Raw genomic sequence first — 14,504 nt, forward strand, 5'->3', positions numbered from 1 at the left:
TAAGATTGTTCTCCACGCCCTCCTTTCAATCTTCAGGTGTCTTTAGGTCTAGAATGAGTCTCTTGTAGGCAGCATATGGATGTGTCTTATTTTTTTATCCATCTGACACCCTATGTCTTTTCATTGGAGCATTTAGTCCATTTACATTTAGAGTGATTATTGAAAGATATGAATTTAGTGCCATAGTGTGGCCTGTAGAGTTGGTGGTGTTTCTGGGTGATGTTCTCTGATCCTTTCTAGTCTTCGTTGCTTTTGGTCTTGTTTTGTCTTGCCTTGTTTTGTTTTGTTTTGTTTTGTTTTGTTTTGTTTTTCTCCACTCAAAGAGTTCCCCCTTAAAATTTCCTTCAGGGCTGATTTAGTGGTTACAAGCTCCTTTAGTTTTTGTTTATCTGGAAACTCTTTATCCCCCCTTCTATTTTGAATCATAGCTTTGCTGGATAAGGAATTATTGGCTGCATACTTTTCCAATCCAGCATGTTGAAAATATCCTGACACTCCTTTCTGGCCTGCCAAGTTTCTGTGGACAGGTCTGCTGTGAACCTGACCTGTCTTCCCCTTTAGGTTAAGGACAGTTTTTCCCTTCCTCCTTTCATAATTCTTTGTCTGTGTATTTTGTGAATTTGACTATGATATACCTTGGTGATGGTCAGTTTTTGTTGAACCTAATGGGAGTTCTCTGTGCTTATTGGATTTTGATGTCTGTGTCCTTCCCAGATCAGGAAAGTTTTCAGCTATAATTTGTTCACATAAACTTTCTGCCCCTTTCCCTCTCTCTATTTTCTGGGACTTCTATGATTCAAATGTTATTCATCTTTAATAAGTCACTGAGTTCTCTAAGTCTTGTATCATGACCTTTTGCCTTTATTTCCCTCTTTTTTTTCTGCTTCATTATTTTCCATATTTTTATCCCCTATATTACTGATTTTCTGCTCTGCTTCATTCATCCGTGCTGTCATGGCATCCATTTGAAATTGCATCTTGGATACAGCATTTTTAATTTTGGCCTAAGTAAATTTTAGTTCTTTTGTCTCCACAGAAAGGGATTCTCTGGTGTCTTCTATGTTTTTTCAACCCTAGCTAGGATTCTTAAAATTGTGGTTTTAAATTCTTATTCAGACATTTTACTCACATCTGTGTTGATTAAATCCATTATTTATTTCTGTTCTTTCTTTTGGGGTGAATTTCTCTGTCTTGTCATTTTGGAGAAAGAAAAACAGTAAAATACAAAATTAAAATTAAAAAATCAAAGCCAAAAAAAGATTCAAGTAAAGAAAGATAGATCTTAGGTGTGTTTCAACCTGCTTGTTGAAAAAAGCTTGACAGAATAGAGAAAAAAGAGAAAGGAAGGGGAAAAGTTTAATTTTTTAATTTTAAATAATAAAATAGAGTAAAATAAAGAAAATAAAATAGAATATTTTTAATTTACAAAACAAAAAACAATAAAAAAAGAATTTGCTCTTTCTGTATCCAAGAAATAAAAAGAAAAGAAAGAAAAAAATGAAAACAATTTAAGCAAAAACAGAAGTAAAGAACACGAACAAATAAATGAACCAGCAAGCAGAAGGAAACCTGACTGAAGTTACAACCAGTTTCCCCTCAAACTGAAACTTTGAAGCATACTAGTCTGTAGACTAAGCAGGTGGGAAGGATTTGTTTTGATCTTCTGGGGGATGTGCCTGGAGGGTGCAGGTGTGTGGGGCTTGGTGTAATGGCTCCATTCTCCACTTGGTGGCACTGATTAGCTTACTGGGGTGGATCCCTGTATGTGCCAGAGGTGAAAATGGCTTCACCCAGCTCCCTAGTCTTTGGCACAGGAACTTTGCACTTCCCTGACCTATGATCAAGCACCCCTCCCTTGTCTCAGGTCTCCATCCACTCCCTGCCTCTACCTTGTCCATGTCTAAGCTGTCCACCTGCCAGGTAGTGCCTCCCTCCAGAGTTTTGTCTCAGATGAGGCTGTTTCAAAACTCCACACTTCAGAGACCCACACTAATTCTCTGGGGGTGGGTCTCACAGAGCAATGGCTGGTTGCCAGCTTGTTCCAGAAAACATTCCAGTGATCGTGCAGCAGGAGAGGCTCAGAGTTTATGGAAAAACAACACACAGCTGGTGCCAGGATTTTACCACACTCTGGCATCTTTGTCTCAATATCAGCAAACGTGGCTGCTCTCCAGGGTCCATGAGGACTTTTGCCCACAGGGAGGCTGTATGTCCTCTACCAAATTGCACTCCAAGCAGGAGAACAGCTTCTCACCATGTGGCACACAGACCCCTCAGACCACACTGCCTGATCCTAGGGATTCACCCTACTTCCTCACCAGAGCACTCCCAGGCACTGAGCTCCAGAACTTCAGACTCTGCACTCCATTGTTTATAGAATCCTGGTGGTATTGAAACCCTCTCTGTTCTCTCAAATTTTGGGGTTTTGGGGAACAGATTTCTTGTCCAGTCCCCTGCAAGTGTTTTAATTCTTTCTCTCTCTCTCTTCCTTTCCAGGTACTTTCAGGGGTGAGTGCTTTTCTTGCACAATCCCAATGTGCTGCAATCATCCCTTTTCTCTTTCCCTTTCTGTCCTTTCTTTGTGAAAACAGCTCCCTACCCTCCATGGTTCTGCAGCTTTTCTCTCCCCCAATTCACCTCTCCATACCATATACCTGCCAAATTCTGTGGCTCAAATTATGCAGATTTTTTCATTAATCCTCAGGTCAGTTTCTTAGGTGTTCAAAGTGCTTTGATGCTGATCTAGCTGCATTTCAGGGGCAAGACAAGCTCAGAGTCTCCATACTTCTCTGCCACTTCTATAACCACTGAATCTGAATAAGCTCTATGTATTGTACCAATGTCAATTTCTTGGTCTTGATATTATTAAACCATAGTCATATAACACATTAATATTGAGGGAAGCTGGGGAAGTATAGATTGGACTTCCCTGTACATTTCTTTGCAATGCCCTGTGAATCTTTAATTATTTCAAAACAATAACAAAAAAGGTTTTTGATAGATAATGTGGCTGGTATATTATAATATGGAGGAGGAGAGGAGTGAGGCCTTATACTGAGGGGCAGCAGTTCACCTGACTGACTTATAAAGGGTGCCCTTAATGAGCCTTTCATTGAACTAATATATCTAGTTTCTTCTAACCTCCTCACTTTTTGTTTCTGCCAGGGTAAAAGCCATGTTGAATTGGCCTCTTTACAGGACTTTTATTACTTCAACATGGCTGTTGGGAGGGAGGGAAAAGCATTTTCTGAATGGCTATTAATAACAGCCATTAATTAATGAAAGATTAATAAATATTTATAATTATGTAATTTTGAAAGGTTGTACAATTATACACAAGAAAAGTCAAATTCTAGAATAAAAAGAAGTCTTCTCAAAAATAAATTGGCATTAAACTGTATTTTTTAATTACTAATGACTGTAACTGATTAAAGTACATTGAATTTATTAAACCCATAAGTTCAAAATGATACTCAGTAAATGGGAGACAGACAAAAAATAAATTCAGTGGACACTATTGGAAGTTGCTAAGGCAACAAATCATTATTATGAAAATTGATAATTAAGGAAAAATAATTTATCTTGTGTTTCTGGCATTAAGTGTGTTTCACGTTAATGAAATTGGGTGGGAGAAAGTTCTTCAGTACAGAATGTGTCATTTATAAATGCAGATAGAATGACAGAATTAGAAAATTCATTGCAAATGCTAATGGTCCCTGGTGAATATTAAAACTATTAGGAGCAAAGGTCACAGGGAACTTGATAAACACTGGGCCAGGCTGCCACCACCTAAACTCACTAAGCAATCTCAGCATCCCTGCAAGGGGGACATCTAGACATTACACTTCTCCTTGGTGCAAGTCAAACTCCTAGAACACCTGTGAAGCAAAAGGGCCCCAAAATAAAACCTGAAGGCTTCAGATATAAATTGTAGTCCATAGGAAATAAAAGGAATAGAACAAGAATCCCATGAGGGGTCTATTAGCCCAATCCAGGATGCAAGATGTTCTACAGAACCACAGAAAAATATTTTTGAACTAGATGTTGGTACAGTAAAGAGCTAACCTGGAAGGCCTAAGGTTGCCATCATTAGAAGAGCCTTTAGAAGAGCCTGCTCTAGGGTTGGCCCTTGGCTGGAATCTGGTTACTTGGCTTTTGGAATATTCCTTATGATAGAAAGTGATAATGTTGTTATATAGGCTTAGAACTTGCATTCTGCTGTACTAGCATGTCTAAATTATTTTTATAAAATGTGATTTATGGTTAACACCTGCTTTCTTTCTGGGAGGCTAGGACTTTGGTGGGCTCAGGGAGCCTACATGACAAGCCTTCATCAATACCCTGGAGCTCTGAGTCTCAAGCAGGCTGCCCTGGGCATAAATGCCACTGCTGAAGGAAGGAGCATGTTCTATGTGGCCCCTTCTGGGAAAGGAGACCTTTCAGAACCCTGCTTCTGGACTCATCCAGACTTCCTGATGAGGCTTCTTCCACTGCTGGTCATGATAATAAACCACAGCCCAGACAGGGCAGAGCTGCCTGTGAGTCTGTGAGCCCTTCTAGAAAAATCACAGTGTTTAGGTGACCAAGGGAACCCTGAAACATGATGATATTGGTTTAAAAAAAAGAAGAGAAAAATAATGGAGAGAATAGAGCTACTCTGGAATAAAGAAGACATAAGAGATATAACAACTAATGAGTAGACCTTGTTGGACAATTTGGGCTCAACTTACTGGAGCCAACATTCCTCACCAGGCACACTAGACAACCACAGGCAAACTTCTGGAACTTTCCTGGCCATTTCTCCTGCAGGCCATTTTCTTGACAACTCCAAGGTATTTCTCATACCTATCCTACACTAAAGAAGAAATGCTTCTTTAGAAGTACATTCTCTACTGACTTTCCAGGCTCAACCTACTGGAGCCAAGATTCTCATCAATGTGTTGCTGTAAGTCTGGTTTCACAATTAAATTAACAATGTACCAGCCCACCCAGGCAGTGTCTGCACTTTGCTTCATGCTATTAAAGGTAGGGCCACGCTTAGCTCCCCAAAAACACATAATTTATAAGACATAAGATCATTTGTAAAAAGGCTCATACACTGAATTGATAAGCATAACAGATAATAATCCTTCCCCCCATATAGCCCAAGGTCTCTCAAGTCTCTATAACATTCATATTCCTATGAAACAAATAGGGGACAGTCTAATGTACATCTCAGAGAGTTTCCACATTTGCCCCTTCAGGGCCACATTTCAAGTGAGCAGCAGAATAAGAGTAAGAAAATCATGCACATATTCAGTTTTCTCAGGTAAATTTTTGCTGGTACCTGATGCAGCTCATCTTGCATGTGTCAGTTGCCAACATTCAGCAAATATTCCAGTACAGATCAATTTTCTACATAGAATGGTGGAATCTTCCTTTTTAGGAAAGATGCCACGGCAGTTTGATTAGGAAGCAGAACTGAGTGAGGGGCACCTGGGTGATGCAGTCGGTTAAGTGTCTCTTGATTTCCTGCTCAGGTCATGATCTCGTGGTTTGTGAGTTCAAGCCCCAAGTTGGGCTCCACACTGTCAGTGTGGAGCCCATTTGGGATTCTCTCTCTCCCTCTCTCTCTCTGCCCCTTGTGCGTGCTCGCTCGCTCTCTCTCTCTCTCTCTCAAAATAAATAAATAAACTTAAAAAAAAGAAACAGCAGAACTGAGGGGCACCTGGTAGATCAGTGAGTTAAGCATCCGACCCTTGATTTCAGCTCAGGTCATGATCTAATTGTTTGTGAGATCGAGCCCCATGTCAGGCCCTCTCTATGCTAACAGCACAGAGTCTGCTTGGGATTCTCTCTCTCCCTCTCACTCTGCCCCACCCCTGCTCATTCTCTCTCTCAAAATAAATAAAGAAACTTAAAAAAAGGAGAACTTAGCCCATCCAAAACATCCACACGTTGAAAGACACTTACTTGTGAGCCCAAATAAATCTGAGGGCTGACATGAAAGTTACCTCAAATATAATCAGCATGTAGACCCCAGCAAGGATGACCACAGCAATGATCACTTGTGCTTCTATGCTTGCACGGAGATACTGATGAGCCATCAGAAGAGGAACAGCTTGGGTCTGCTGGACAGAGGCTCGAATGCTGATAGAAACAGTACCTCTGTAGAATGAAGCAAAGATATTACCATTAGTAAAGGAAACCAGACCCTATGTCAACAATTAGTGCTTGTTTGCTTGGTGTCCTTCCCAACACAAGTTATCTATGGCCATAATGAAAGCCCAAATTAATCTCAGAGTGATTTAGCCCAATTCCTGACCTGGCAGACAAGGAGCTCTGAGGGTATATATGAGTAGTGTGAGATGCAGACACAGCCTCCCTGTGGTCAGATCCATCTAATGTAGATCCCTCAGCCTCCACCTCGCAGTATCTGCTTCATGGCAGGTGCCACCCCAACAATTAACAAGGAGCAGGAACTTTCACATTGGTTCTAGCCATTTAAAATTAAAATTCTCTTTCTCTTCATCACACACTTACTGCTTTACCTGCTAACAAATAGCAAAGCCAACCATTCTCACATGACAGTGATTTGGAAAAGGGCCACATGTAACCTGAGAATATATAGATGGGTTGTCACAGATGATGGGGGAAAGTACCTGGAATAATAAGCATCCAAATAATTAACAGTATGTGGCATGGTGAAACTAAAGCATTTTTCTAAAAGTTTGGTCAGCAACTGTTGTGAGCCAAACTGTGTCCTCCCAAAATATAGATGTTGACACCCTAACCCTCAATACTTCATAATATGACTATATTTGGAGACGGAGTCTCTATAGGAGTAATTAAGTTAAAATAAGGTCACTAGTGTGGTCCCTAATCCAGTATGACTGGTATCCTTATAAGAAGGGATAGGGACAGACACAAACACAGAAAAGACCATGTGAAAACACAGGAAGTAGAAGGCATTGTCAAACCAAGGAGAGGGGCCTCTGAAAAGACAAACTCTGCTGAACCCTTGAGGAAATAAATTTCTACTTTGTAATTTAAGCAGTCTGTGGTATTTGTTATGACAGGACTAGCAAACTCCTACAGACATAATATGGAGTGGCATTAAAGAAAAAGAGAATCCGAAAATTTCCTGGAATTCTCCATTGTAGAGCTTCATAATATTAATGACTATAAAATCAACTATAAAATGTCATTTGCTTCAAAATGGACCCTGAAATCAATCCTCATTTCCTGACACTTGTGGTTATGATGCCCTCCTACATCCCTCATGTTCACAGTCTCCCCAGTTAGAGCATCCCATCCAAGTCATATAATTGATCTGGCTATTCGTGCCAAAAATTTGAGTCTCACAGGTCAAACTTTTTAAGTGAGCATGTCTCAGAAGACCTTCCCTCAAGATCTTTGATCACCTGAGACCCACCTGCTCAGTATCTCGAAGGTCCTGCTCACCACCAAGCGCTCACTTCTTCTCGGATTTAAAAATACAGTCCAATTCTGAGTGACCTGTAAAAGTTGAAATGTAATATCACAGTAAGGCTTTGAACCATCACCTGGGATTCAGTGTTATTCAGTGTACGTGTTTGTTTATAATAAGGAGAAAAAGAGGAACAGCAAGGACTTTTTACACAACTCCCAAATCCCTGATACTAGAGCATATCCAAGTTGTATGGAACTGGAAATTTCTACATTATGAAGGGCTTTAAGAAAAAAGAATACAAAAGTACACAAATAGAATTAGTATAAAAGATACAAAGGTATAGATGTCAAAATGATTTATTATGAGCAAAATAAATCACTGCACTTTATGGGAGACTTGGAATCTTCTGAGCCCTCTGAGGCAACTCATGAAAATGCTTACTTACAACTGCCTCCTGCTTGCAAACTAGAGACAAGTCTCCACACCCATGTCACAGGAGCACATGAGAGGCAGGATCCAAGGATGAAGCTCCTTTGCTGTGGGCAAATCCACCCCACATCTTCCTGTCCCAAGCAGGGTAGTGGAGGAACCAGCTGAGGGGAGCCAGATATGAGCAGAGAGTGGGGGCTGGCTGGGGCAGCTGAGGGGCCAGGGAAACTTCAATGGGAGGACAGGAGTCTTGCTGCCCAAAAATCATGAAGTAAATGAAAATAGGAACTCTGAAATTAGTCAAAGCATGAATGAGAGTTCATATGTTCTCTTAAAACACTTCAATATTTGGAAAGAGTATATCAGAAAAAGCCTAGTAGTAAAGGACTTTTGTGTTCCTCATGTTTCTGAGCTGGATTTTTGTGCTTGCACTGGAGCAGAGAAGCTCAGTACAGCCCCATGGGCAGGCAGTTATGTCAGCAGGCTGCAAAGGGTCACATCTTCTTCCACACAAGACTCACAGACAGAGCAGACAGATGTGTGCCCACCTTGTCTTTACTGAGAAGCCGTTGCCATCAGGCTGTGCATTGCACACAAGGAAACCAAGTTTACGTCCTAAGACCACGACCAAGGCAACACTTTTAGAACACTGGTGCTGCATAGACCATCACCCATGAAACTGCAGCTTAATTAATAATGATGCCTTTGCTCTGTGGACCCTGCTCTGCATGGCAGGAAAATAAGAGGGTGCAGTAACCCATCAGACACTCTGTTTTGGATGACACAGCATTGTGCAACAGCAGGGTTTCCTTCTCTGGATTATAATAGGAAAAACCCATGAACTTCATACACAAGTCACCATAATAATCCCAGGGAGTTATCAGGACTTGGGATATAGGTCAGGATGCCCAGAGAGGGGCCAGGCCTTGTCTGGGCTCTGGGCCATGGTGACAACACCACTGCTGACCTTCCTTGCCTTCAAAGTATGGGAGCTAAAGATGGTCTAGGAGACACTAAGTACAAGAGCCTATTGCTTTAGAAGCAGAAGGTTTAGGAAATTATGCAAGTCTTAACTATTTGGTTAAGTGTCCACAAACCCAAAGGAACTGTGGTGTATCTTCTATACCATGAGGTAAGGCCCAAGTTTAATTGTGATTTAACAACAGAAAACTACGTTCAAATATATATTTCCCTGAATTGTCCAATAAAATCATCTGAATAAAAACTCACAAGCCTGATTTTACTGAAATTGCAAGAGTTTTATAATTATCTTAGACAAAAGGAGAAAAAATAATTGCAAAGACAAAGAAAAAGACAGGGCTTGCCTAAGAATGGTGTCATCAAAAAGAATGAAATCTTGCCATTTGCAACTATGTGGATGGAACTGGAGACTATTATGCTAAGTGAAATTAGTCAGAGAAAGACAAAAATCATATGACTTCACTCATATGAGGACTTTAAGAAACAAAACAGATGAACATAAGGGAAGGGAAACAAAAATAATATAAAAACAGGGAGGGGGACAAAACAGAAGAAGCTCATAAGTATGGAGAACAAACTGAGGGTTACTGGAGGGGTTGTGGGAGGGGGGATGGGCTAAATGGGTAAGGGGCATTAAGGAATCTACTCCTGAAATCATTGTTTCACTATATGCCAACTAATTTGGATGTAAATTTTAAAAAATAAAAAATAAAATTACAAAAAAAAGAATGGTGTCATTGTCTTATGGCTTCCCATCAAATCCACTCAAAAGGAAATCAATTTATGAAGAGATGAAGTGAGTTTTTTCAATTCCTTTTAAGTAAAGTATAAGTGTAACCTGCTGTGGCCGCCGCCGCCTGGAGCCTGGAACATCGGCCTGGGTCACCTCCACCACAACATGTTCTTCTCTTCCAGTATGACTTGGGCCACTGGCCACCAGGGCCCCTTCCAGGTCCACCTGGAGCAGTGTGGAGTCCACATGGCTGGTGAGGTTTGAAGCTGAGGCAAAGTCAAGGTGAACCACAAAGCATGGAAGAGAGGCCTAAAGTGCCCCCACCACCCACTCAGTGAGTACCCTCCTCAGAAGGTGCACACAGAAATGCATATCCAGGATGTTTCCTCCAACTGTACTGCAGCCATTAACCACTCCTTATCTCCTCAGCACCTCACTCCTGACATACACATTGGCTTTACATTGTGTTTTGCCCTGCAGAAATTGCATTTCTGATTGTGTATGTTTCAGGTCTTCTGGTTTAACCTCTAAGTGGTGGTGTCTCCCCATTCTACCCTTATCTCTGCTTCTGCTTTTGCAGCCAGCATAAAACTCCTGCCCAAGTTCCTGGACCCATGGTGAGCTAGTAGACAGGATGGCTGCATGACTGAACAGATACACAGATCAACATCCATGCCCAAATCCTCAGGTGCCAGGTCTCTATTTGTACAATGAGAAATCACAAAGAGAACTTAAAATAAGAATTCTGAAGTCAGCTAAATAAGTGAGAGGGGAGAAATTCCCTCAAAGTGTGTTAAGGGGTCTTGATCAGGGAAGAATTATCAGGAAAAGAGGCTTTTTCCCCACACAAAATATAATTCCCATGGTACTTACTCCCCACTGCAGGCTCGCCCCTTAGCACTTACATCCTGCATTTGGGTGTTGCACAAACATAGGGGTCTGTGCGACTCAGCCCTTCCCTCTCTGTTCTGGGCCAACTCTTGCCTCTGCTGCAAGGTCCTGGGGGACATGACATGGATTTTACAAAGAGGCTGGCCCAGTCACTTTCATCCAGAAGAGAAAATTGTTGTAGGTGGAAAAATGAATCTCAAAATAATCTATGTTTTGTATAAGGCCTCAAAAGTCTTAGCAGCAGCTCACTAGTTGTAGGAAGATTCAGAAACCCTAAAAGAAACAGGTGGTTTATGGAAGAGACTTAGGGAAAAGGTAGAACTTCACTGTTGCCACAGTGTATACAGGATTTGCATTGAGTGTTGAGTGCCAGTGAATGGTTAATCCTTTTTCATTATCCATTTCCTCCAGCAAAATATACTAGTTTAAAAAAATTATTATACAAACACATCCTGGTAAAGAAAGCGCTTTATCAGCACTGTTGTCTATAAGACAGCCCAGAATGTGCAGCTGTCCCCAGCACTTGGCTGGAAAGCCTCTCCACGTACCTATGCTCCTACTTGGGTTCCATCAAGGACAAATGGAAACAGAAGTCACACATGAGGCAGGATGTACCAACAAAAGGCCCAAAGAGACACTGCTGCTTCTGCCACGCCAAAATTACTCCTGTCCTCGTCTTTCCCCTGATCAAACACAAGATACAGGGTGGGGAGAAATATTTTAGTTCAGAAAGGATTCTAGAGACCTTGCAGAAACCCAGGAGATGGAACAGCACCACCTAGAGGCTAACATTGGAAAAGCAGTGGCTTCTCCCTCAGATTTAAGGAATGTTTGTGGAGCATCTATTGCATACCAAGAAATAAATGAATAAAAACCTGGGGGTTAAGGGGCATCTCATGACCTCTTGAGGAGACAACCATATAACAAATCACCCTGTGATTAACTAATCACATGGAGCGCACACAAAACCACATAGACACAGGACCACATTTACTTCCACCCTTCCTTTCCTCTGTCTTTCTACATGCCCACCATGTACTTAGGATTCAAAGCCCACTGAGATGCTCTGGCGTCATCTGTGACTTCCAGATCACAGAAAACAGGAGCCTCTAATCAAGCCTTATCCCTGCAGGCAGCTTTGATCCTTGACTTGCAGACATATTGAACTATCTGCCATTCTCCTAACACATATTACCCTGCCTTTGCTTCAAATGCCTTCTCCAAGTATGAAGAACTTCTGCCATCTTTTGAGATCTCACTCAAGCTCTCCACTCCTCTCTTAAAATCTTTGCTTGTCATCTACGACTCCAGTGGATCCTCTGTAGATTTGACTCATGCCATATTGCAGTTTGTTTACGATTTTTCTTCCCAACTGGTCTCGCTCCTCAAGAAAAGTTTCTGCATCTTATTCATTTCTCTACTTCTCTGGAGACTAATTTAGTTCTCACCACATTAGACGCCCCCCAAAATACTTATTTTACCAATAAATATTTGTTTACAGCATCATCCTTGAAGTCCTCCAAACATAGACCAGAGTCCCTGCTGGGGGCGGGCAATAGAGAAGTCAGAGAGAAATTGCATCCTTCCTCTGACTGCATCAAAGAAGTCTCCTGCCTTTCCCATTACCCAAATCAAAGCCATTTTTCATGACCTAACTTGACATGTCTTCCATGAACTTTCTTCCTACTCTGTGAGCCCCCTAGACCTCCCTCCACTGAGTTCCTGGTTAAGCATCTTCCTGTTGTCCTCTGAGTGTGACCATTGACTCTGCACTGGTTGCCCAAGTGTGGGCAACTGTCCTAGAGATGTATGTATGGTGGGGAGAAAGACACATAAAACACTTCTGAACAACAGGCAATGTGCTGCTGCTGGACATGGAACAAATCCACAACAGCCTGAAGAGAGGCCTTCATTTCTGCCTAAACTGTAGAGTCCCCTTGGATTTACCCTTAAGTTTGCTACAGTGCCTATCAAATGCCAGGCTCATTAACACTGGCCAGGACTTCCTCCTTGACCAAACTTGAGTCGGGCTCCTCTGAGTCCTCTTCTTGATTAGTCCTCAACTTTGGCCTGGTGAGCCCAGTTTATTGAGAATCCCTTCTCTCCTCATACACAACCAAGTTCCCCTTGGTAATTTTCCATCCTCACCCTCATCCTACTGTAGATTCCTAGCTTCCCCTGTTGTATTTGCAGTTGAGTTCAATCTCCCCACCCCCCACCCCCGCCATTGCCAATAGTCTTAAATAAAGTCTTCCTTACTGTTTAACTTATGCAATTTTTCTTTGACACAACTTTTGCTTAGTTGAACTGAGGTAAGAAAGTGGGGACCCTTTGGACCCATCTTCATGATAAAAATGGGAGCAATGTCATTTGATAAAGTACGAAACTTTTAAGATTGATCAATTCAATAAAAATAAATCTATCTAGTGCCAATGTATTTTCTCCAGTGTTTGGGATCAAATGGATGAATGATTGCCCTTAATTTCTAGACTGGTACTGACCCATCAAATTCTATGTGGTGATAGGAATGTTTTATATCTATGCTGCCTGATATGGTAGCCACAAATCACATTTGACTATTATGCATTTGAAATATGGCTGGTGTGAATGAGGTAGTGAAACTTTAATGTTATTTACTCCATTAACATAAATTTAAATTTAAAGAGCCACTAGTGGCTAGTGGCTAGTGGTTACCATATTGGAGAACATAATTATGAGGTAGTATAAGGAGCTTAGGATGTAAGAGAGGAAGAACAGGAGGGTACAAAATCCTTTAATGTGTATAGTGTTTCCTTTATGTACTTTGGGAGCCCAGATCTACTATGAAGGGTGTGATGGAAAATGGACCATATGTCAAGAAACAAAGAAAAATAATAGAAGGGAGGAGGGAGAGAAGAAAAGGAGGAAGGCCAGTGAACAAGCCTAATTAAGCTGCTTATATTTAACCTGGCTTGCTGACCATTATTCACCTAATGACCTGGGAGCCTTGAACATGTCTCCCCCATAATAAGCACAGGGAACAACTCAGGGAAAAAGAACCTCAGGTGCCTGCAATCACAGTCATTTCCTGTTTCACAAAGCTTCTAAAATAACCCCTACAATTACTGAGGTGACAAAGCCTGATTGTTACAAAGAAAACCTCATAGGAGAAAAGGTAGCTTTGTTATTCTCCAGTTAATGCATACGGGAGCTTTCTCCAAGATCACTTCCCACTAAAACATACACCCCTAGTGTCTGTCATCCAGGCCTCTTACTCAGCTCGGTCCATCCAGGGGTCTGGCCAGAAGTCAACAAGGAAGAACAATGGGGTTCTTCACTAATGAGAACAACAATGAGAACACCACTACTGACTTTCAAAACCAGGCCAGAATCACTGCCTGCCTCAGACCTGCACAATAACACCCCTTTGCTGAGAATCACCTTCAAAGGTCCAAACTCTGGTGCACAAGCTAGCTTTTCCCCAGTCTGCCCCCACCTTTTGTAGATACCATCAGCAGTTGGCTCTCTGGGGACATTTGAGGGAGACCTATGACCTCTGATCTCTCCTTTCACAACCCCCCTCAGGAAGTTCTCAGCCTAGTGTCCTTGAAGAAGGTCTGTGAGCTTCCAGAAACATATGGGAAATCTATTATGTTTTCTGAGGAACCCACAAGAAGCTTAAATCAGCCTTAATTAGGGTCAATGATTGACAGAGTGAGTCTCTTCTTGACCAAACTTTAGTCATGCACCTTTGAACTCTCTTCTCTAAGACTAAGCCATGACTTTGGGGGTTCTGTGTTTATCTCTGCATTGTCCAGTTTTAGCAAGAATCCTGGTAGGTTAATTTAGTCAGAATCTGCATTCCCCATATCTGATCACACTCAATATCTGATCAGGTTCCTCATGCCCCACCATCCTTAATTGATGTCTGATCACTCTGGCCGGCCTACAGCAAGAATCCAGTGAGGTCAGCTTGGCCAGAGTCTCCTCTCACCCCTGATGCTTCCTCTTGGTAGTTTTTCATCCACTGCCCCCCACCCTGTTCCTTAGTTTTAAAGTCCCAGTTTTCAAGTTCAATCC

The 14,504-nt window shown here is 41.7% G+C and overlaps 1 protein-coding gene across 1 annotated transcript in view; it reads right to left on the reverse strand.

The window, feature by feature from the left end:
• Nucleotides 1-14,504, reverse strand: part of OCA2 (OCA2 melanosomal transmembrane protein) — a 408,608-nt gene that overhangs the window by 311,854 nt on the left and 82,250 nt on the right. Inside the window, exons 6-8 of the mRNA XM_030317586.1 lie at nt 9,660-9,820; nt 7,415-7,497; nt 5,994-6,147 (exon numbers count right to left, since the gene is read on the reverse strand). Coding sequence (XP_030173446.1) covers nt 5,994-6,147; nt 7,415-7,497; nt 9,660-9,820 — 398 coding nt within the window. The remainder of the gene's footprint in view (nt 1-5,993; nt 6,148-7,414; nt 7,498-9,659; nt 9,821-14,504) is intronic.

This window comes from Lynx canadensis, chromosome B3 (assembly GCF_007474595.2).
Source record: "Lynx canadensis isolate LIC74 chromosome B3, mLynCan4.pri.v2, whole genome shotgun sequence".
NCBI lineage: Eukaryota > Metazoa > Chordata > Mammalia > Carnivora > Felidae > Lynx > Lynx canadensis.